This window comes from Polistes canadensis, unplaced genomic scaffold (genome assembly GCF_001313835.1).
Source record: "Polistes canadensis isolate GaletaPanama2010 unplaced genomic scaffold, ASM131383v1 scaffold_46, whole genome shotgun sequence".
Classification (NCBI taxonomy): domain Eukaryota; kingdom Metazoa; phylum Arthropoda; class Insecta; order Hymenoptera; family Vespidae; genus Polistes; species Polistes canadensis.
This window is the reverse complement of record NW_014569593.1, coordinates 409406-434937: the sequence shown is the minus strand read 5'-3', so window position 1 is coordinate 434937 and position 25532 is coordinate 409406. Positions and strand designations below refer to the sequence as shown.

Here is a 25532-nt window from a genome sequence, read left to right as displayed (position 1 = left end):
CCCCCCCTCCCCGACTAACCCCACACCCCAATCGTATTCGATCTCTCTTAGTTTTCTTCGAATATTCTCTCTCGCCCTCTTTTCGAAACACGCCACCATACCCATCACCACCACCACCACCACCACCACTAACACCACTACCACCATCGTTGCCGCCGACGTAGTACCTACGTTATCGAACCTATTTTCTTATTCCCATTTTTCTCGGCTTTCGATTAAACGATCTCGTCAATTCTCTTTTTGCACACAGAATAATCAAATAATATATCTTTTATTCAATTTTTCTTGTACCCTCTTCTTACACATATATATTCTATCGACCATTACGTTGATTGTCCATCGATATATTCGTTAATAATTTTCAATCGAAAGGAAAGGGATGATTTCAAATGGACGAAGAAGAAGAAACAAATGGAAAAGAGAAATGAACACACACACGAACGAGAAGAACAAAAACAGAAAGAAGAAGAAGAAGAAGAAGAAGAAGAGGAAAAAGTGAGGCTGATTCGCAACGTTCCTCCTGCTCCTCCTTCTCCTCTTCTTCCTCCTCGCGATGTAACCAAGTGAAGTTAAAGAGGGACAGAGATACACAGAGAAATACGAACAGAGTGAGAGAGAGAGAGAGAGAGAGGGAGAGAGAGAGTAAGAGAAAAACGAGACGCTACGAAACGACGAAGAGACGGGATAACGGGGCAAGGAGGGGGGAAGATAAGGAGAGGTAGTAGTCGTAGCGACGGCCCTGAGATATGATAGCCGGTTATCATACTTCCCCTCTGTACCTCCGTTACCCTCCCTTCGTTCCTTCTTTTGCCCTCCATCCCCTCCTTTCCACCGTCTCGCCGACAACCGGTCGTCTAGACGGCGCGCACACACTGACGCGCCTTCGCATCGTCCCTCTCTCTCTCTCTTTGCACTCTTCTACCCAACCCCTGTCCCTTCCCTTCCCTCTCACGCCCTTCTCCCTTCCACACCCTCCCGCTCTTTTTCTTTCTTCGTCTCTTACGATAGAGTAGCGCGAATCGGGAAGGAAAGCAGATTCTTCTTATTCTTCTCACTTCTGCTTCTTATTTTCCCCCGATCTCTTTCTCCATTGCGAGTTTTTATAGTTCTTTTCTCTCTCTCTCTCTCTTTTTCTTTTTAATTTATTTATTTATTTATTTATTTGTATATCGAGAATTTGTCGAGTTGACCAATCAAATATCGCTTATTGCGCGAACACGTAGCATCGAAAGTTCGTATTTTAAATATACCTTGTATTAAAGGAATGCCAAATTCTGCAAAATATAATTTAACTTTCAAGAAAAAAAGAACAAAAGAAAGAGAGGGAGAGAGAGAAAGAGAGAGAGAGAGGATCAATCTAGAGTAGGATCGACGCAAAGTTGCGCGTGCACGTATATCCGCGAGGTGTATGAGCAAAAAGAGATAGAGAGAGAGAGAGAGAGGAGTAGGTGGGAGTTTAAAGTAAGAGAGAAGGATGAAAACAAGGAGGAGAAGAGCAGGTGGCGAAGGATAGCGGTGGGGGAACCCTCTGAGTGGTCTTCTCTCTAGCAAAAAGAGAGAAAGAGAGAGAGAGAGTAAGTTGGAGAGAGAATAAGAGTGCGGTGGGAAAGGGGGGCGGTGGGAGGGAAGGGGTGGGAGTAGAGCTACAGGGTGGAGGAGAAAGAGGAAGAAAGGTAGGAGAGGTAGAGAGAAAGGAGTGGAGGAGGAGGAGGAGGAGGAGGGGTGTGAGTGGCACGCGCTGCTTTCGAGTCGTCAAAACAGAAAGCGACAGTCGGTCAAAACGACATTAGAGAAAGAAAGACCGAGAGGTAGTCGTCGTTTTGCCGTCACTGCTCGCGACCTTGGCCGAGGTAAGGTCAACTTCTGAGGCTCCTTAAAGCGCGTCTCTTCTGCAGTTTCGCGAGACTACCTACATATCTTTCTCTCTCTCTCTCTCTCTCTCTCTCTTGCACTCGCACTCGCATTCGCATTCGCATTCGCATTCGCTTTCTCTTACTCTTCCACTACGATTCCTCCTCGGCTGTGGGTTGCGTCTGTGAGACTTTAGACTGTTTCTATCTCTCTCATTTAGTGTCACAGTGGAGATGGGGGAAACGAGCGTCTGTTCGGGGGGTACCCCCTAGACGACGAGTATATACGTGTATTTGTACGAGATTGTCGCAATCGAGGGCAATACCAATCTTCTCTCTCTCTCTCTCTTTCTCTCTCTCTCTCTGTTTCTCTCCGCTCCGTTCTCTCGCACGTTCGGTCGCTCGCTCGCTCGCTTTTCGCGCAATGATTTCATTGATTTAAACGATTTTACGATTGGAATCGTAGAATCGGAATATCGATCGGAACGTTGGTAGTAGTATTAAACCTGTTATAATTTCAAGGGTAATTTTCCCCTCGATTAAGAGGGTAGAGTACCTACCTTCTCGAATCAATGAAACGAAAGGAGAGAGAGAGAGAGAGAGAGAGAGAATGAGTAAGAGATGAGATGAGATGAGATGAGATGAGATGAAATGAGATGAGAAAGTACGACGTACATGTGTATGGGACTGATGTTGAAATTCTAAAGTACAACATTCTTTCGATTTTTCATCTTTCTTTTTTCCGTTTCATTCGTCAAATCGAAAGAGTGAAGTAACTTTCAACGTTGAAAATCGAAACCACCCTCGATCTTTTTTTGCCAGTTTCTATCACGTACATTGTATCATACATACTCATGTACGTATAATACACACATATATATATATGAGTCGTTTGCGAAGTCTCGTCTCTCGTAGGTCACCTGCCACCGCTTCGCGGCTGATTTTTCCGTCACCCGTGCAAGACACGAACGAGAATGAGGAGAAGGAGAAGGAGATGGAGGAGATTGTGGTGGAGGTGGTGGAGGTGAGTCGAAGAAGAGGGTAGAAGAGGGAGGGAGAGAGCCGACCGGCTGACGATGGTCGCGTCGAGCTACACGAGAGAGAGTATGAAAGAGAGAGAGAGAGAGAGAGAGAGAGAGAGAGAGAGAGGAGAAAGGGTGGTACGAGAGCGTCGCGTCGTCCTCTTCGTCGATACGCACACACGAAGACACATACACAGACACATACCATAGACCGCACACACACATCCAATGGAGAAAACTCCGAGAGACAAATGCGCAGTGGTGGGGGTAAATGCGAGCGCCTCGCGCCGCCGAGTGGGGTAACCATGAGTGGTGGGGGTAACTCGACGGTGCTACGGCCTGACAGCCACCGGACGAGTTCAGTCTGCCGCTGGACTTGGGACGAGTTGGGTTTCGTTGTGCGCGAATAAACGCGCATTTTAGCACAACGAAGACACGAATTTACACGACACGACTTAACTCTCTCCTTATTCTTATTCTTATTCTACTATCGTTTTCTTCGAACTATTTTTCTTTATTATTATAATTATTATTATTATTATTTTTATTTCTCATCCACGTCGGCATCGTCGTCCTATCATTCCACAAAATCTACCTTCTATAAATATACACCGACACGTTCCATTCGATATCGTTCCATCGTCCTTCTATCGAGTAAACGAAGAATCCAACTAAAGACAGATAAAGAGTTAAAATATATCGATATTCGCGAAATAAGAACGGCGAGCAAGGAGGTCGCGACGCATTGGATGGAGTAGAAGAATTGTGTGACGTTCCGTGAATCACAGATATCAGTGGAAATCGGCCAATATAGAAGAATAGTCGTGAAGTTCGACTAAGAAAGAAAGAAAGAAAGAAAGAAAGAAAGATAAACGTCATCTGTTATTCTTCTTGATAATCCACTTCTTCGTTATTCATTCACATATATTCTTCTCATTCTTCGGACGCAGAAGAGGAAGAAGAAGGAAAAAGAGATATATATATATATATCGGTGTGTCTTTACGGATATCAGTGCGTGATAGAAAGGACGGAAAACGAAGAAGAACGAAGATTAATGATTATTTCAACGCGAGTGTTAAATTAATTTTCCTGTGTATTCTGTTTTTCTTCTTTTTTTTTCTTTATCAACTCGAATGACTTGAGTGGTAATATAGAAGAAAAATAAATTTAAAAAAGACAAAAAAAAAAGGAAAAAGAAACCAAAAGAGAGAAGCAGAGAACTATTAATTAAAAAGATAGATAAAGAGAAGTAGGAGGAAGAGGAAGAAGAGGAAGAGGAATATATTTATCCCCCGGATATATTTTGCTTTTTTTTTTTTTTTTTTTTCTTAATTTTCCACTCGTCCATTCGATCGAACACGAGTAAAGAGAAAAAAAAAAAGGAAAAAAGAGAAAAAATAAAAGGTTCCTGTGAAGAAGACCCGAAGGAGATAAATATCTATTAGAAGAAGGTGGGGGTAGTATACTGTGCAACGATATTGAGAGAAGAGACGAGAAGAGAAGAGAAGATAGTCTTTGTCGGTGGCAGCTTGACAGCTGACGGTGTGTTGGTGGTGTGTCTAGCTAGTTTCCAGTTTCCTCGGCAACCTGGCGGCTCCGTTCAAATGAAGCTGAGGCGTCGCTGCATGCAGACGCTCGGCGTCTCCGTCAAACAGTTGAGGAGAAAGCTATTCGAGTTGGGTGCACGCATATTACACGCACAGGGCTCGAAACCGCGCGACATGGCCTTGGTGGTATGTTTTGTGGCTTTTTCACCAAACATATACGTTTAATTCATTATTATTAACATTATTATTATTATTATTATTATTATTATTAGTATTTTTATTTTTATATTTGTCAATATTATATATGTGTATATACATTTTATTTCTTTCGTATAACGTATGTATATCCGAAAGGAAAAAAAAGATTATCATTAGATTGGTGTTATGTGAAATCGATCGTCTACGGAACGGAAAAAAAGAAATAATAGACAGAGAGAGAGAGAGAGAAAGAAAGAAAGAGAAAGAAAGAGAAAGAAAGAGAAAGAAAGAAAAAAAGAAAAAAAAAGAGGTAGAATTGGTAAATCGCATGAATTTTATAACGTTCGAATATCTAAAGAAGCGTCATAGTTGATTCTACGGTTCGATCCGCGTTCGCGCGCGTCGTTTTAGAGAGTAGGGAAGGAGCTTTTGTTTCTATCCACTTTAAGCTAGCAGAGAAAGAGAGAAAGAGAAAGAGATAGATAGATAGATAGATGGATAGACGGAGACAGAGACGACGGGGTCTCTTCGATCGACCGACGGACAATGTCGTGAATAGAAGAAGAATATATATATATAGGAAGAAAAGAACAAGAAAAATTCAACGTCGTCTTCGTCGTCTTCGTCGATGCATCGTCTGTCCTCTTGACGTTTAATAAATTAACGTTAAACTCGTTAGAGTTAGTAGTAGTAGTAGGAGGTGGAAGAGGAGGAGGAGGAGGAGGAGGAGTGCGAGGTGTTCTTGGTTCGCGAGACGGGAGACGTGATTTTTGCTATGTATGCACGCATGAATACATACATACGCACACGCACAATCACGCAAGCGCATTCTATCGCTTATTATTCATAACGCGGTACTTGCTATGTTTACAGTTTAAGAAAATGCATATTTATAGGCCGGCGGTTACGAGTGCCCAATGAAATTCTATAGCAAAAAACGATACACGTATATATTACTGTCCTCTTCGAGTTTTCTATTAACCAAAACAAATAGTCTTTCTCTCTCTCTCTCTCTCTCTCTCTCTCTTTCACATACACAGACACATTCATTTTGTATCTTTTTATCTCGTTCTCTGTGATAACGTAAACGCATCGGTATCTTTAAAACGTTGCACTTCCTATTCTCGAATAGTAGTACTCAATACCGAGCCCAACGTCATCGTCCTCGTAAAAGAAAGAAGAAAAAAAAAAGTAAAAGAAAGAAAGAAAGAAAGAGAGAGAGAGAGAGAGAGAGAGAGAGAGAGATTGAGGAGAGGAGGATTTTTAACGTTCCTGTAATTTCTACTTTTCTTTCCTCTCGTGTCTTTATCCCCGATGGAATCGCAGACGTCGGTAATACGCTCGTGAGTTCTGGAAAAAGAGGAAAAATTCTATGTGCACCGGGACACGTGTATATATGTGTATATACATGTATATGTACCATGTATGTATGTGTGTATGCCTTTACGAGTGCGCCGATTTTGCTGCTAGCGAATATAAGTTAAAGATAGAGAGAGAGAGAGAAAGAGAGAGAGAGAGAGAGAGAGAGAGAGTGAGAGGGAAGTATGAGGGGAAATATAAGAGAGGAGGGAGAAAGAGAGAGGCCGTTACACCGTCTGCCTCGTGTTTCTTCCGTCTGGCCCAGAATGCGAACCGGGCTTTCACTGCAGTTTTCTCGTCTGGGTCGGCAGCCTGTCTCTCTCTCTCTCTCTCTCTTTTTCTTTCTTCTCTCTTCTTACATCCCTTCTCCATTCATCTCTCTCTCTCTCTCTCTCTCTTGCTCAGGTCTCGTCGGTCGATACCTTCGCGTTGCACTTTTAAATGTCATCAGCCTTCGTGCGACTCTCATCGAGCTTCTCGAGTATAGAAGGAAAGAGTGAGTTAAAAAGAAAAAAAGGAAAAAGAAAAAGAGAGAGAGAGACATACATACATATATATATATATATATATACATACGTACATAGTCATTTTCTTATATACTTTTATGTATAGCTAGACTTACGGAATATTTTCTTTGAAAATCATATTCATAAAAAGAAAGGTGGCAAACGTGAATATAAAAACTCATTAATAAATCATTGTTTTAAAAGTGTCACATATATATATATACACACGTTGAATTCGCACGTGCAAACTTATGTCAAATTGTCTTTCTTAATCCGTTTGTCACCGATCGAGCGTATACCAAATGAAAATTAAATAGAATTCTAATAAGTGTTCCTCCGACTTACTTAAGGTGTATCAGACAGCGTGCCTGTAAATTATAGGACAGGCACGTATGCGATGTTCTCATCCATATTCGTTTACGTACACCCAAACATATATACATCCATGCATGCATGCATGCACGCACGCACGTAGAAGAAAAAAGAACAAACACACATATTATACACCATGAAAACAAATATAAAAATCGATATAAAGAAAATAAAAAGTATATTTCGCGTCGTTACTCTGATCACACACACACAAAATATATATATATATAACAACCGTCAGTTAAAAAAAAAAGAAAAGAAAGAAATAAAATACTCCTTTTCAAAGTGGCAAATTAAGGTCAGTCGATTCTCTAAGAAAGAGATAGAGGAGACCTACTACTACTATTACTATTACTACTACTACTACTAATGTTAAAAGATAGAAAGAGAGAAAGATAGAAAGAGGCAGTAGGCCAACATTTGCGCAAGTGTCATCGACACACGTCGATGGATCTAAACTGATCGATCTATCGAATAGGAGGAGGACGAAGGAGGATGAGGAAGAGGAGGAGGAAAGAGGAGCACCCTTTTTTCAATAGGAAATCACGAGGCAGCTTGCTAGCTCGGGTTTGCTGGCGTAACTCGCATTGAATAGAATTCGATTCACCGTGACTTATCGAGTTTCCCTACCAGAGTCGAGTTATCGTTGAGGCTCGTTAATCCTTTCGTTACTCGTTCCCCCTACCACCCACCCTCCCTCTCACCTTCCCCTTATCCCATCCCTCACACACATACCACACATACACACACATATACACATCGTCTCTACCGGAAACAGCTTGCAATGATTATTCGAGTATCGCCTTTTTCAGCAATCTTTTTCATTTTCTTCTTCTTCTTCTTCTTTTAATGTTATTTTCTTTTTCTTTCTATTTCGCTTTCCTCTTTTCTCTGGTATCGATCGTACTCTTCGAGAGAGAGAGAGAGAGAGAGAGAGAAGTGAACGTCATCGTCGTCAACGTAGAACGACGATGTCGGTGTGCTCTTCTTTCGTCGGCCAAGTTGAAGAAGAAGCAAAAAGAAAAAAAAAAAAAAAAAAAAAAAAAAAAAAAAAAAAAAAAAAAGGGTCGAGTCACGGGTTGTAACAAACTCCTGCACCTATCTATTTTTAAACACCGCGGGGGCCTCGTACACTTTACGGGTACGTTAATTTAATTAANGAGAGAGAGAGAGAGAGAGAGAGAAGTGAACGTCATCGTCGTTAACGTAGAACGACTATGACAATGTACACTTCTTTCTTAATTAAAATAGTAGTAAAAGAAAAAAAAAAAAAAAAAAAAAAAAAAGAGAAAATAGAAAGAAAAAAAAAAATGGGTCGAGTCACGGGTTGTAACAAACTCCTGCACCTATCTATTTTTAAACACCGCGGGGGCCTCGTACACTTTACGGGTACGTTAATTTAATTAAACGTTAATGAGAGAACCACGGTAGTGATATATACATATATATGGTAGTAGTAGTAGCATAACAACGTTGCTTGCATAGCATCAGTCTGTCTCTCTCTCTCTCTCTCTCTCTCTCTCTCTCTCTTTCTCTCTCTCTCTCTTTCTTTCCTTTCGTTTTTTTAAAACAAGAAAAAAGAATAAGAAGAAGAAGAAATTATTCATATTTATAATTCACAGTATATTTATTCTTTTCATTAAATACGAAACGAGTAATGTGTAACGCCTTGGATTCATTGAACGATCAAATCGCGTGACGTGTCTTTATCGACTGGTACGATAAGGATAAAACGTATTTATCGGTACTATCTTTCTCTCTCTCTCTCTCTCTTTCTCTCTCTTATGCGAGTTGATTTTTTTCTTCTTTTTCTTCCGTCTCATTTTGTTTCTCTCTCTCTCTCTCTCTTTTCTTTTCTTTTATTTTATTTTATTTTAACCAATTTTCATTCTTTCGAAATGGGAAAAAGATTTATCTTGTCCGTCGTGAAACGACGAATAATAGTTACGAATGAAAAGCGTATGGTTAATTACGATTAGATAGGTAGTCTCGCAGAGATTCTGATACACCTGTTCGATGAAAAGAAAGGAAGAAGAGATATGGTTGGCGAAGCGGTGGCAGGGTTGGTGAGAGGGAGGGGAGGGGAGGGAAGGAGGGAGGGAGGAAGAGAAAAGGCAAGTTACGCGCCATTGCCACTCGTTGTCGTCGTCGTCGCTTTCCGTTGTACGGATACAATTTACGAGAATGCATTTACGTCGATCTTCCTGGCACAACAATGCCTCTAATTCCGCGATTCCCGTTGACTTATTGGACGGTTACAAAAGGCGAGCCTTTGCAGGAAATTACCTTGACGGTTTAGCGAGTAAAATCGATAAAAGTGGTGTGGGGGAGAAATGAAGAGGAGGAGGAGGAGGAGGAGGAGGAGGAGGAGGAGGTGAGTTAGAAATTGAGAGAAATAGAGAAAGAGAGAGAGAGGAAGAAGAAAGAAGAGAAAACGAAGATGTACCTGCATACTCTTTTTTTACTTCTTTTTCTTCTTTTTTTTTGAAAAAATCGATATGAACTTTTGCACTCGCAGAAAACCTTCGCACGTGCGTTTCGTTTTTGGCAGTAGCAGTAGCAGCCAAACTCATCTTGAATGATTAATCCGTGATACGAGATGAGAGAGAGTTCGATATCGAAAACCAGACGAAATTTCCTCTTCCGGTGAAATAACACGACGAGTAGTACGTATAGAAAAAGGGAGGAAAACGATCTAACAATGATGAACAATCAACACAATATATATATAATATTTTAAAATATGTTAAGAAAAGTAAAGTAAAGTAAATGAAATGAATTGAAATGAAATGAAATTAAAGTATATTTATATCATAATAGTATGTGTGTGTGTAAAAAAGTTCTCGTCGAAGTAGTTTCTCTTTTTGATCAAGAAAACGAACGAAGAAAACGTTATCGCAAAAAAGGGGTCGTCGGGGGTCGAGAGAAACAAACAGAAAGAGAAGACACGCGCGTATATTCAACCCCCCCACCACCACCATCACGACCACTACCATCACCCATACGTGGTGTGTTAGGGTGGTAGGCGTGGGACTCAAAACTAAACTAAAAGCGGTAATACTACGTACGGGACTTGGAAAGCAAGCAAGCAAAGTAAGCAAGCAAGCAAGCAAGCAAGGCAAGCAAGTAAGCAAGCAAGCAAGCAAGCACGTATGTAAGTGCGGTCGCACTCACTCGCGCACGCCATTTTAAAGGTCTTCTTGTAATTAACCGTCTAGACTCCCGACACTATTATCTGGCCCTCGTTAGCGTTATCTCCGTCAAACGGGAAGCGTCTGCTGGGAAGTTACATAAGTGTGTACGTGTGGTGCGTACACCAACGTATCTATGATCTCTCTCTCACTCACTCACTCACTCACTCACTCTCTCTGCAGTATATAAGTGTTGCGCTTGCATGCGGGTACTCTACTCGTGAAAATGGCCACAGGTTACGTCACATTCGACGCTTTTACGTCGCAATCGACGATCGGACTATGAGGGAGACGAGAAAATCCTCTTCCGGGCATTACGAACTCTATAGAATTTTTCATCATTAAGAAAAAGTTTGGGGAGATTGGAAGAGAGAAATATTGTTTTCTTGTTCCAAAAAAATAGGAAAAGTAAAATAAAATATTCTATATAATAGCAAACAGTAAAAGAGAGAGTTAGTTGAAAACAATATATCGTCGTCGTCGTCGTCGTCGTCTTCGTTATCATCGATTCGTCCTCGCCAACACCAACACCACCACCACCACCACTACCACTAGTCAACCATTATTTTCAGATCACGAGAGCGCGGGGGCAGTGTTTCTCTGATGGCAGTCTCGTTATCGCTATCCGAGACTATTTTTATTTTTCTTTGTCAATGACGTCATCGTCGTTTTCCTCTTAGTCGTCGTCGTCGTCGTCGTCGTTGTTGCCCTTATAAATCCATTAATATTTTTCGTTTCGAATTTTGGTCTATTAGGACGAATCGATAAGTATTCGTGCGTTGGTTTCATTGTTTCTCAAATATACGTAGTGCATAACAATTTTTGTTACACAAATCAATAAAATTAATAAATATTATATATGCTAGTGAAATATTTAATGTAAAAAAATAATCTGAGGAAACAACTTTATGATTCATCTTAAAAATCGATCGATCCTATTAGAACAATGTTCCAATTAAAATACATATACACGCATACATAACTATAATAATATATATATACATTAGATTTTTTATAATACGAGGAAAATAAAGAGAAATAGATTGTGTGTTAAATGAGAGAATAATAATATTTAAATTATACATATATTGCCGAGAAAGAGAGAATTATTGCTCGCGTTGTAAAAATGTTAAAGAAAGACAAAACATCGTCATAGTTACCGTCGTCGTCGTCGTCGTCAACCGTCCGATGGAACCTATCCGTCTCGTGGCCTTGGGCGATAACGATAATTGGCAGCCCGATTACACGTGCTACGCCGGATCTAACCACTCTCTCTCTCTCTCTCTCTCTCTCTCTCTTTCCGTAGCTAGCTTACGTTATATATAGTCCTATAATACGTATGTACACATTAACGATTAAATCAACAGACCTAGGACAACTATCGATCCCGATCGATCGATCTCTTGATCTACCATTTAACGCAAACAAAAAAAAATTCATTATATTTTTTTTCTCTCAAGATCGCCGAGACAGAAAAAGAGAGAGTGAGAAACTAACAAATCTTTAACGCGATAACACCTAAGTGAGAACACATTTATAAAATTCTTATCAACAATTTTCATTCTCTCTCATTTTTTCTACGTCAATATAATATAAATTACATTTGAAAAATATAAAAATACATTGTATTTAACGTTGTATTTATTATATTTTATATTATCATTACACCCACTCTCTCCTCTCATAATATAAAATACATTTATCTATTCGATTAAGATTCAATAAATCGAATGAATCGTAAGGAAATAAAAGGAAAAAAAGGGAAATGACTCGATTAATTGGGAAGATTTCAAAGGGAATTTTTTTTTCTTTTTGCGTATGTATGTGTATATGTGTTAGGTAGAGCACATACCACGTGTTTAAAGAAACGTTCATGGAGGAATCAGCAGCAGCACATCGGCACCCTCGGAGAAGTCGGATCTCTCTCTCTTTCTCTCTCTCTCTCTCTCTCATATCGTTTCTCTTCTCGATCGATCGACCAGCTTCACCCTCTCTCTCTCTCTCTCTCTCTCTCTCTCTCTCTCTCTCTCTCGCTCCCGTGCTCTCAGAACGTACCCCGTGGACATTATACGCGTCTCTAGTCTCCTCTGGAGCCGAGTAGTGTCCGATCAATACCAGTACGAGGCAGAGCAGTAGCAGCAGTAAAAGCAGCAGCAGCAGCAGGCGTCTCACCACCCCTCAAACACCTTCCATCCTTCTCTTCTTCCCGTTACTGCTGCTGCTGCTGCTACTGCTGGTGCTGTTGCTGCTGCTATTGCTGCTATAGAACACTACTCTCCTGTTAACGCTCCAACTACTACACCCGCTTGAGCTTTCCCTTTCGACGGCCTCCGTGGAAACGCAGATAGAGAGAAAGAGAGAGAGAAAGAGAGAGAGAGAGAGAGAGAGAGAGAGAGAGAGAGAGAGAGAGAAGGAACCCCCTTTAAAGCTTTAAACTCGAGTCACTCTCGGCAAAAGCAAGCCCTTTATTTTTGTTCTTTCTTTCACATTTCCCTTTTTTTCCTTTTTTATTATTATTATTTTCGAATCGAGTTTCGCTCGTATTCGACTAGCGATGAAGAAAAAAAAAATCGTTTAAAAAGGGACGAACGAACGAACGGATGGGAAAGAACGAAGAAATGGTGATGGTGATGATGGTTATGGTGGAAGAGGAAAAGGATGATGAAGTGGAAAAGAAGAAAACGTTTCTTTCGTTTAAGTTTAGGAAATTCGCAGAGGTTTTTCTACGCTCGTAATACGTCAACGTATCGTATCGTACCGGTACCGTACGTACTCCTCTAATATAACGTAGGGAGAAGAAAACGAGGGCGGTCGATCGTCGTGATAGGAACGTACGAATCTAGGGCGCCACGCTCTTCTAGCTAGCCTCTCCCCGTATCCCCCCCCCACCCATATCCCCCTACCATCCTTCTACAATTCCCCCCAAGTGTCTCCCAACTCGTGCGTTTTCTCTACTTTCTTCATTTCTTTTTTTCTTTTTTTTTCTCTCTCTTTCTCTCTGGGAGCTGAGAGAGAGAGAGAGAAAGACAGACATATGCAAATATTTTGATACATTCATCGTTGTAATAGTAGTAGTAGTAATATGTTGAAAGAGAGAGAGAGACAATTTTCACAACTCGTACGATAAGACGTCATTGAGATCGAAGACTCTAAACGATAACCTCGGAATTCGCAACTTGCACTCGAGAGATATTTCTCTCTCTCTCTCTCTCTCTTTTTCTTTTACTTTGATCTTTCTTTTCTTTCTTTTTCTTTTTCTTTTTCTATCTTTCGTTTTTTTCTTTTGATAACGACACACTCGAAGAGAAAAATGATTACTTCTGGGGGGGGTTTTTTCTTCTTCTTCTTCTTTTAAACGTTATCGTCATCGTTTCCATGTGTGTACCCTTCTTTTAATCAATAGAATTTTTTTTTCTTCTTTTCACATTCTATCATTGATTTTCTTTGTTTATTTATTTCATTCCTATCAAACGATTTTCTCTTTCGTATAATATCCCCTCCCCCCCCTCCCCCCCTCCCCCCAATACAATTATACGAGACTAATATATCCAACAATAAGATTTAATGATGATAATAATAATAATTCATCTGGATATATGGCCATGTGTGTCGATTTAATTGTAATTGGTGAATCGTAGAATTATTATTATCAAAGGGAACCCATGGCATGGCCAAGGAATTTGTACATCGAGCCCCGGTGTCACGGACAATTGTCTTTGTTACGGTACGAATTGCATATATAATAGCTGTGAATGCGGTTCGTCTCCGACTATGTTTGTGTGCATGCATGCGCTCATGCGTTAGACGTGTGTGTGTGTGTGTGAGTCTACGTGTGTGCGTGTAATTCGCGACTGCCAAAATACGACGTCGAGACGAGACGAGACGAGACAACGAAACCCCGACGATCGTTTCAGACGTACTGGCGACCAATAATTGTAATAGTAGTAGTAGTAGTAGTAATAGTAATATTATTAATCGTTCCTGACTCGTGTTTATTTTGTTGCAATTTATTCTTCTTTTTTTATTATATTATCTCTCAAACAGTGTTTGTATTTTATATATATTCTACTTTTTTTAAAGAAATTCATAAAAATTAAGTCAATAAAATCAAAATGTGAAAGAAGATTGTTGATGCAGGAGGGTAAGAAAGGGGATAAGGAAGGGGGAAGAGAAACTTGGATCGCAACAAGTTATCGTAAACAAATTGGGCAAAGGGATAGTAAGGCTAGGGGAGGATGAATTTTTCAATTTGGCGCTAATAAATCGTCGAGAACCGCGAAATATTTGAAACGGTGTTTCGTTCCGCTCGGTTGGGGACGCATTTGCGTCAATCCGCGTCATTCGGCGCCTTTTACTTCGCGCAAGTCGCATTTGAATTATGTGTGCGAGAGATCGATCATTTTAATTTATATATTATTGTATTAATATTTAACGCGTTACACGTTTGATCCAATATTTTTCATAATTTCCTGGAACGGGGGCTGGGGCGGGGGCGGTTGTATTTTTTTCTCCTCATCGTTTGTTTGTTTGTTTGTGTTATAATGAAAATATGATTTACCAACGGATGTATAAAAGATTTGGAAATTTTGGATATCATTAATTTAGAATTTCCACTGATGCGAGAAAAAGATAGAGATAGAGAGGAAGCAACGAAAGCCAAAGGCCAGGAGGATTGCTGTTGCAGGGTCCGCGTTCGAAGTTTATATCTTGGCGCAGCTTTTAACATATTCATAGAAACTTCCGGCTTACGTCAAAGAGATTTTGAGCCGTGACGCGAGTTCTGTGTGTGCATCCTCGTTATTATTATACGAAGAAGTAGAAGCAACAAGCTTGACCGTCTTAAAACGATATTAAGGATTATTATTAATTATAACTGTTCAATTCGTCCCTCCCATCGTATCTCGATTACTTTACTTCGATAAAACAAATTAAATCGTGTCCCACTTATTTCTATCGATATGTAATTCACAATCGAATGACATTAATAATTAATTAACTAACTCGTCTCGACGATGTTGTCCGACTTTTAAGGATTGATCGTTTTCTTAAAACCCAAAGAAAGAAGAACCAACGTGTTTGATCTAATACTTAGTCGCAGTAATAATTCAAAGAACGACCTCAACAAATTGGCTTCGTTCAACTGAACAAACGATTGGCTGGCTGGCTGGCTGGCTAGACCGAGCTTAGACGCTTTTACGAGCGATAGAAAGAGTCTGAGGGGAGGATGAGGAGGAGGAGGAGGAGAAGGAGGACGGGAGGGGAAGAAAGAGCTTAAGATTATTTAACGTGAAGTTGGGGAAAGAAGTATAGGAGAACGGGGAAAATGATATATAATAATCGTAATTTATTTTCTTAGCTAAGAGGAAAAAGTTTTCTTTTCGAACATTCATTCTCTCTCTCTCTCTCTCTTCAAATTTATGCATTTTATTTTGTGTGTTTTTTCTCTTTAGATGCTATCGATGGGTTCGGCATTGGACGTTCGTAGAGGCGGAAGAGAAGGTGAAGTTGGTGGACGCGGGGGTGGGCGCAGAGACGGGGGAAGTGGCGAGACAACGAACGGAACAACATTGGCCCGTGGTGTTCGAATAGCAACTGCAACAGTTCGCGGACATAGTTACGTCCTTCAGCAAGAAGCAATGGTAGCTGCAGCTAGGGACAGGGCGATTAGGACCGGTAGCGTCAGGCAAGATCTCGCCCTTAATTTACCTCCACGATTGGAACTTCCAGATGGCGAGGAACGCCCTTACGGGGCCCAAACCAACATACATCTTCGTGACCCCTTGCAGGTGAGATCAATTTTTCATCGTCGTTTGTTCGAACATTATTTCGATCATCTTCTTTCTCGTACACATTTTCCTAGTTTTTTCTTTCTACCACCTATCACGTCCAGTTTCTCTCTCTCTCTCTCTCTCTCCCTCTCGTTCGTTCATTCGTTCGTTCGTTCCCACGTCAGTTGTTCTTTAGTCGCGTAGTCAAAACAATTCGATAACGTTGGGATCAATGACGCACAAACGAGTAATATGCAACAGATTTGTTTTTATTTCTTTTATTTATTTTCTTTTTCTTTTTTTTTTTATTTTTTATTTATTAATATTTTTTTTTTCTAATCATTAATTTCATATTTATCACAAGGCAAAAAATTAGATACACGTATGTGTGTTGCGTGTGACCCTTACGAGATCAATTTCTCGTTACGGTCGGACGATCTTTATCGGAAAACTGTAAAAGCCACTCACGATGATATCTCTGCCCGGGTGTAGTTGCGGAGGAACGCGGTAAAAGAGAAAAAGAGATGGAATAGAAAAGGGAACGAGCATTTGTGTTACGATCCGCTAGAAAATACGTTATTTAGCTTTAAAGCATCTCGCGACTCGTTATGGAACGCACTTCTACTACTATATCTATATGCATACACTACTACTACTACCATCACCAGCCTATGGTTCTCTGCTTGCTGTGCGGAAAAAGGATCGAGTGGTGCGGAAGTTGAAAACACTTTATACGGTGCGCGGGTAGAGAATACCGTTTTGAATAAACCCGCTCCCCGGAGTGGTGGTACGCGCACACACCATCCTTCTAACATTTTACTACGAATAATATATTAATACCGTTAAATGTAAACTCCAAGTTGAGGGGAGGGGAGTTAGAGGAAGAACGGAAGAGAGAGAGAGAGAGAGTATTGATTCGAACAAAAATACTTGAAAGATCGTCTCTTGTCATTCATCATTCTCCTCAAATCATATTCTTCTGCATTGTAAATGCACACAAATCGTATATACAATAGATCTATTATTGACCTAACTGTTAATTCTATATTTAAAAAAAAAAGATAAAAAAGCGACAAATATATTAACAAAATAATATGAAAATTTTTTTTTAGGAAAGCGAGATCTACCAAAAGTGCATACGGCCGCCACCAAACCGGACTATCTTCGATAGCGAGAGTCCACCCCCTTATCGTAGTCAATCAGGACCATTGGAGCCACCCGAACAGAGGGTACGCTCGCATAGCGCGGGTAGCTCATTGCTGAAAATGTTTCGAAAGTTTCCAAGTTCTGGTAGTAATAATACAACAACAACAACATCGTCATCTTCGTCGTCGTCGTCCTCGTCAACGTCATCAACGTCATCAACTTCATCAACTTCATCAACTTCATCGTCATCGTCATCGTCATCTTCAACGTCAACGTCGTCAACGTCAACGTCATCAACGTCAACGTCATCAACGTCATCAACGTCTACGTCTACGTCTACGTCTACGACGGTGTCATTGTCTCAACAATCTACCCCACAAACCCCACCGAAAAAGTCCACCCTGTCGAGTTATTCCGAATCCAGTAGCAACCTCAGTAATCTGTCCACATTGACGGTGGTGCCCTGTGAAACGGACGAGAGTCAACATAGGCAAAAACGCGTTTGATCCGAGGCCAGTAGTAGTGGTGGTTATGGTGGTAATGATGGTGGCGGTGATGGTGGTGGTGGTGGTTCTGGTTGTGGTGATTGTAGTGGATCCTTGTGGCGAAGGAAGAGGCGAGCGTTCCTTTCTTTGAAGAAAAAAAAAAAGAAGAAGAAGAAAAAACTAAAAAAGACCAAGACGAAGAAGAAGACTTCTTCTTCTTCTTTACTTCAGTTCCTTCCAGCAACAACGTCATCGACCATCATCGACGACAACAGCAACTGCAGCAGCAGCAGCAGCAGCAGTAGCCATAACTACAACAACAACGACGAAGAAGACGACAACAATAACAACGATGACACGATTTTCTATTACTCTTTCTTCGCGGTACGCCACTTTAAGACTGAACTACGACCAATAGCAAAACGGCGACACGTGACTTTTCTCTCCTTTGCTTTTGGTTCGAGGACCAAACGAGAACGGCGCCTAAACAAAACAAATAATAAAGTTTAAAGAGAGAGACAGGGGAGTGAGAGAGAGAGACAGGGGAGTGAGAGAGAGAGAGAGAGAGAGAGAGAGAGAGAGAGAGAGAGAGGGATAACAAGATATCAAAAAGGAATTATACTTTTTATCCCTCTCCCACCTATATCTTTATTTCTTTCTCTTTTCTAAACTATATTAATACAATCCTGTAGATCTCAGAATATTCCAAAGCGTGATGATAAATGAGGGAGAGATTAGATCTTGCGAAGAGAGAGAGAGAATAAGTGAAAAGAAAATCGTATTAGCTGGAAGACGAGATGATGCTTCTCTTTTTTTGATTTCCACGTTTAAATATCGTTCCAAGAGAGAGAGAGAGGATCGAAGAATTAGATAGAAATATAAAATCGGATGGACGATGGGGTAAATATAATATAAATTAAAAAAAAAAAAGGAGGGGAAGAAGAAGAAGAAAAAATCGCTCGCCTCCTCTTCCTCCGCGAAGCCTCGGCCCCTAACGCCCGCCCGCCCCCCCCCCGGCCCTTCGACACGTCGATTTAAATGATCGAACGGACGATTCGCAAAAGTGTCGCTGAAGGATTGTTTTTTTTTTTCTTCGACGAGAAAAGACTTAGTTAATTATTTATTCAGGCGATATTCGCGTCCTGCTGTGTTGTCATCTCTCATATACCTGTGAGAGTTAGATACATGGCAGACGATGATATATGAGTGTGAGTGAATGAGTAAATGAATGTGGAGTGGAATGAGTTTGCGAGAGTGACGATATGAGAATAAGAATGAGAGGGAGAGAGAGAGAGAGAGGGAGAGAGAGAGATAGAGAGGGTGAGGGAGAGGGAGGGAGAGAAAATTAATTGGTATAAATGCGTGCGTGATATCGGGGTGAAAAGGAAGAGACCAATTGGGAAGTAAGGAAACAAAAAAAAAAAAGAAGAAGAAGAAAATAAAAGAAGAAACAGGGCTATAAGGAATAATAATAATAATAATATAAAAGAAAAAAAAAATTAAAATAAATAAAAAACGAATAGCGAAAAGGATAAATGTGGATGATGATTAAAAGTAGTAGTGCCAAGAGCGAAAATTAACGAAACGAAACGAAATGAAATGAAATGAAATGAGATGAGATGAAATGAAATGATATGAAACTTTTGTAAATATTAGATTAGGTAGCTCAATATCACAATATAATTATTACGACTAAAAATTATATGCTATAAACAACAATACCGATTAAAAGTAAACATCCAATATAACGTTTAACTACGAACAACAAGAATAACAACACACGCATACCATTTAAAAATTATGTACCGGCTGCTGGCACGTTCTAAATAGGTGTGCCAGCGGCTGGGAGGGGGGTGGGGTTAACGGGGGGGGGTCGTACGAAAAAAAGCAATGTTTTTTTAGTTTTTTCTTTTTTTTTTTTTTATTTTATTTTTGAATTCTTTCCTCGCGGTACACGCGCCTATATCCTTTTTTTTCGTTGTACGTATTTTTGTTTTATTCTTTTTTTATTATTCTTTCCTTCGTTTCGTTTTATTTTTGTATAATACGCAAAGAAAAAAAGAAGAAGGAAAAGGGGGGATGATGGATATGGCCACGTTATTATTTTCTTAGCGATGATCGTGTTCATTCGTCCAATTTTCTTTCCTTTTTATATCATTATAATATACACGTATATATGGAATAAATACATTCTCGTAGGTTTAGTCGTCGCGGATTGTCTCTTGTGCAAATGAAGAAATATGCGCGCTTTATTATTATAATTAATTAATTTTTGTTTTATAAAATCAAAGCGAGGGAAAGGTAAGCTAAAGCAAAACGCGTTCACGTTTTAGTGAATCGTATCGATAAAGCTCATCTTTCCTTTTTCCAATAGCTTTGAAAAAGCCCACGATTGATCGTTCGATCGATATAATAATATTAATAATAATAATAATAATAATAATAATAATAATAATAATATTAATAATAATAATAATAATAATAATAATAATATAGATTAGGAGAAAATTGACAAAAGACCACCGCGTTCGTGAGACGCGTGTGGCCATCGGGATTTTAAATCTTTATAATTCAAAGAAGAAGAAGAAGAAGAGGAAGAAGAGGAAGAGGACGAGGAATAGGAAGAGGAAGAAATAAAAAAAAAAAAAGCAAAAGAAAAGAAAAAAAGAATTCATCGAACTTGACGACGGTGCAACGTCTCCTCGTTTCGTACGGCCCTGCGTACACATACGTCTGATTATAAACACACTAATTTTATTATTATTATTATTCGACTACTTAAGGCCACAATTTTTTCTTTTCTTTTTTTTATTATTATTATTTTATTTTATTTTATTTTACTTAATTTTTTTGGTTTTTTTTCTTATCAACAAAATAGGACGAGATCCGTACCAGCAGGCCCCGTTGCCTTCGAGTAGTCTCGCGGAGAGAGTCGACGAGATAAATTTAAAACGATTTAATATAAATAAATGAATAAATTAATTAATTAATTAATTAAAAAAAAAAAAAAAAACACAAGAAACACGATTTATATTAATTGATAGATAAAATTGTTTAAACCTTCGATCTTCCGTCGATCTATTTTCATAGATACAACAGGTTGACACGAGAATTAACTAAATTAATTCGATTAATTAATTATTCGTTAGATAATATTGTTAAATTAATATTTAACGAGAAGAAACAATTTAAAAAAAGAAAAAAAGAAAAAAAAAGATAAGCAAAAGAATAAGAAGATATTATGTCGTTAGGGTCTCCGTTGTACTTTAAAGTTCCTACCCCCCGTGATCATTTTCTTCGACACACGATATAATAATATTTTTGTTTTTTTTCCAATTAATAATACACACTAATAAAGAAAAACTACGTTGAAATGAATACGAACGAATATGATGGTGGGAGGAAAAAAAAGAAGAAAAAAACAAACAAAAACTGATAATAAAAAGAAAAAAGTAAAAAATTAGATAGACAATTAATAGATCGACACGAGTCTCGTCGAACCCCCCGAGTCTCCCCGATATGCTACTCCAAACCTCCCCCCCCCCGCCTACCCCCACAACCCGGTACGGAACGAATCACCCAAGGTATATATTCTCTTGAAAAGTCACCAATTATTGTAATTTTAATGTCAAGTAAAAAGATGGGGTTTTAAACAAAACGAAAAACAAAAAGTAGAAATGGGTTAAGTCAAATTCGAAATAATCTGACGGAAAGGGAGGAAAGAAAGAAAGGAGAGAAGGAAGTAGAGGAAATTTGTTCGTTATTTCTTTTTTTTTTTTTTTTTATTTCTTTTTAAATTAAAAAGAACAATTAAATAATGCGAATGAATTTTCCAAACGGGAATTTCCCTTTTGAACGATTTGAGAATTGTTGCGAGTGTCGCGTGTTTAACGAACTTGACGCGAAATCGATTAGAATAAAATCAATGCATACATTTAAATCGTATGCATATATATATATAACTAACGTAAGACTGGTAACGTTGATAACGATAGGGGGAATAGAAAAAATAAATTAATTAGGAATAATACATTTAATTAGAATATGTTTTGATGACGTATAAATGAGCCTCGTTGACCCTAAATGTCAGAGAGTTGTCGTTTGCGTTGATAAAAATGATTTCCTATCCTATCTAAATATAAACAACTTATTGATAGTGTGTTTCTATGAAAATTGTCAACGTTACTAGGCACATCGTTTGGTTGGTTGTGTTCGTTTGTTTGTTGTTGACTAATATTTTTAAACAATTTACAAAAATTCGCGTCACTTGCAAGTTCACGAATCACGCTATCGATAATCGACCTATCGCGATTCGATAATCGAATTCGTTCGGGGAAAAGGAAAATATAATAATAAAGGATTAATAAAAATATATTAGCAAATAACGCAACGACGACAAAGTTCGGACGAGAAAAGAAACAATGGAAGATGAAACGAAAGAAAAACGAAGGGAAAGGGATGGAAAAAAGTTTGTTAGAAAAGGGTGAGTGAAATGTTATTTAGTAGAAAAGAAAGGAAAAACAAACGAACGAACGAAACAAAGTAAGTCCAGTTATAATAAAAAAAAAAAAAAACTGCCTTTGAACAAAATTACTATGTCCGGGCAGTTTTGATTAACGAGGAAAATTCGATTCCCTGCGAACCCCGTCCCCGCCCCTCTCAGCGCCCCCGGCTCGTAGCGTTTTTTTTCCTTCTCTAACGCGCACGTTGCGAAAGAAATAAATAGAAAAAAAAAAAAAAAGGAAATTGTAATCTTCGCGAATGCGCCCGAACGAATTGCTGTCATTGTTTAGAAAAAAATCAAGAGAAGGGAAGAAAAATATTGGGGGAACTCGTTTTTTTTATTTTGTTCTTTCCATCCGCTCAAAAAATGTGTTCAACGCGTATGCAATATTTAAAAAAGAAAAAAATAAATATGACGAGGATCAATCGTAATTTTATTATTATTATTATTAAACGACGATTGGGTCATCGACGTGGCCTTGCGATCGAGTGAGATAATACGCGTTCAGAGATGAGATAAGCGAGAGCGAGAGCGAGAGAGAGAGAGAGAAAGAGAGCGAGAACGAGAGAGCGAGAGAGAGAATGGTAGAAAGTTAGAAAATAAAAGGAAAAAAAAAAAAAACATGGAAAAATAAAAAAAAGATAATGCAATGGGTTCTGTGCAAGTTTCAATTAAATTGTAAATGTTATTAACTTAGAAGATTGAATTTAAAGAATAATATGATAATAAAGAAAGAAAGAAAAAGAAAAAAATATAGAAAAGAAAATAAGAAAAAAAGGGGGATAAGAAGTTAATAAATGACAATTGGTAGATTATGTTTTAGGATTGCTTAGTTATATTGGACCGAGTGAGTTTATTGTATGTGCGCGGGCGATTTAAATAAAATAAAATGGTAGGAAGGGAAGAAAGGGGGGAAAAAAAAATAAGGAAGAAGAAGAAGAAGAAGAGAAAGAAGAAGAAGAAGGAGAAGAATAAGAAATTATTATTCGTAGGTAATATGAAAAAAAAAAAAAAATCTCTTTTAAATTTATCATTAATCATTATATATAGGGAAGAAGATTCTATAGCTCGCGATGTTTAAAAAAAAAAAAGAAAAAAAAATATAAAAGTAATTTGTTAACGTGTGAAAAAAGATTCTCGCGGATACGAGGCGGAATAAAAATGATTATGCGAAATCGTGGCCTTTCGACGCAAATTTAAAAAGAAAAGAAAAAAAAAAGAAAAAGAAAGAAACTAGTAAATGGGGATAAATAAAAAAGAAAAGAAAAAAAAAAAAAGGGTTATTTCAAATTCGCTCGCAAATCGAAGAGACACGATCTTCCATTGGAGGAGAGTCCAATTAAATTATTAACTGTTTCGATCGGACGAACGGCTCGGTTCGATACTTTTTCAAAATGTACGATTTTCAAGAAGACGACGACGACCTCTGCCATTATATTGTATATATATATATTTTATTTTTCTTTTTTCTTTTTTCATATGTTTTTACTGTTCTAATTATTCTCTTGCGTACGAAAGAGTGTGTTAAAGCACAGGGAATTAGAATTTTCATCATTATTATTATCATTTTATTCGATATTTATCTATTTTAATCCCCCGTTTCTTTCCCTTTCCCTTTCCCTTTCGCCTCTGGGCCAATTTGTTACTTATTTTTTGTATTATCATTATATTTTTATGCAGGTTGTTATATAAAACGGGTTAACTTTATCATCTGAAATGTTCTTCGAGGTCGGTTGATATTTTTTTCGTTTAATTGCCACCAGTCCCCACGTGCCGAGATGCATCATCGTATTTATTTGAATAAAAAAAAAAAAAAAAAAAAAAAAAAAAAAGAAAAAAAAAAAGGAAAAAACATAATATCTCGATAATTATTTGCCGATTTTTCGTCTGGATGATTTTTCTTCTTCGTTTATTACGATTCTTGGCCGAAATAATATCGTAGAAGAAAAAAAAAATAATGGTTCGAAGGACAAGATGGATGGAAGGAAGGAGAAAAAAAAAACAAACACACACACAAAAAGAAATACGGGGCGACCTTGAGAGATCTCCATTTTAAGATAACGGCAAGCAACATTTGACTCGAACGTATTATATCAATCTTTTAATAAAATCATAATACTTCCCAAAAAATAATATTTCAGAGTTTGATCGAGTTAACTGTTAGACTCTGTAAATATATACAGTTGTTTAATATGTGTACAAGAAATACGTCTTTAACGTTTAAATGACGTTCCTTTTGGTATATTGTGGAAGATACACACACACACACACACATATCATCTGACGATTAATTTTTTTTTTATTTTCTCTTGCTTTTCGTTCGGCCTTTTTATTTTTTTTTTTTACTTTCTTTCTTTACTTTACTTTACTTTACTTTTCTTTTCTTTTCATTTCCCCTTCCCCATTACGTAGTAGAATGAAAATATAAAATTACGCGAATATTAATTTTTGCGTAACAGGGGGAGAGAACACAATCGAGAATATCGAAAGTAGTCTCGTTGGTTTCTCATTGAAAAAATTGGTAAATTAATTAAATTAATATTTGTGAATTTCGCTGTGAAAGAAAACAAAGAGAGATGAGAGAGAGAGAGAGAGAGAGAGAGATAGAAAAGAAGGAAAGAAAAGAAAATAGGAAGAATTAGACGCGAATTTTAAATGTTAGAGCCAAAAGAAAAAAAAAAAAAAGAAAGAGAGAAAAAAACGCGAGAGAAAAAAAAAAAAAAGAAATGAAGTCATTAAAAGGAAAAAGAAAATAAATACAAATTTGTTGTGTAATAATTGTTGGTAGTAGGATAGTAGAAGGTATACGTTGAATGTGCTTATAAAAGTAAAAGTAAAAGTAAAAGTAAAAAAGAAGAAAAAAAAAAGAGAAAAAAAAAATAGTCGTTTGAAATTTCGTCATTTTAACGGAAAGAAGAAAGAAGAAAGAAAAAAGAAAGAGATGATAAATCCGGGTAGATTCCTTCTTAATCGTCGTCTCGTAGTGTCGCGAGTCAATTGTAAAATAAAAAAAAAGAAAAAAGAAGAAAAAAAAAAAGTAAGAAAACTCTCCCCAATGAATCTAGTCACCGCTGAGCCGTACGTCCGCTCGCGTCAAAGTAAAAAAAATCGGTCGATATAAAAAGCTCTATTGCTATATTGTCATTATTAAAAAATAAATAAATAAATAAATAAATAAGACCGCGCGCCCGTACCGTCGAAAGTGGAGAAAAAGAGAAAGAGATAGAACGAGAAAAACAAAACGTCAAAAATTAAACGAAAAATAATATTTTGTTCTAAACTTAAAGTAAAAGTAAAAAAAAAGAAGAAAAAATTATTGTTTCTCGATTGATAGATAATACGTTTCATTTTTGTTCTTTCTTTTTTCGGAGTATTTTTTTTTCTTCTCTCCTATCCCCATCCCCAACCACCCCCCACCCTGCCGACGGCGGAACGCGATAGCAGCGGTCGAATCTTAGGCGGAAAATATAATTATTATAAATAATAATAATAATAAAATAATTATAATAATTATAATAAATAATAATGATGATAATAATAATTATAATGAAATAAAAGAAGAAGAAGAAGAAGAAAAAGAAAG

At 38.0% G+C, this 25532-nt stretch overlaps 1 protein-coding gene across 1 annotated transcript in view; it reads left to right on the top strand.

Annotated features, from left to right (window-relative positions):
* Positions 1 to 17651, top strand: part of LOC106785173 (lateral signaling target protein 2 homolog) — a 70050-nt gene extending 52399 nt beyond the window's left edge. The window contains exons 3-4 of the mRNA XM_014745400.1: positions 15497 to 15832; positions 16927 to 17651. Coding sequence (XP_014600886.1) covers positions 15497 to 15832; positions 16927 to 17466 — 876 coding nt within the window. The 3' untranslated portion in view covers positions 17467 to 17651. The remainder of the gene's footprint in view (positions 1 to 15496; positions 15833 to 16926) is intronic.
* The last annotated feature ends 7881 nt before the right edge of the window (positions 17652 to 25532 follow it).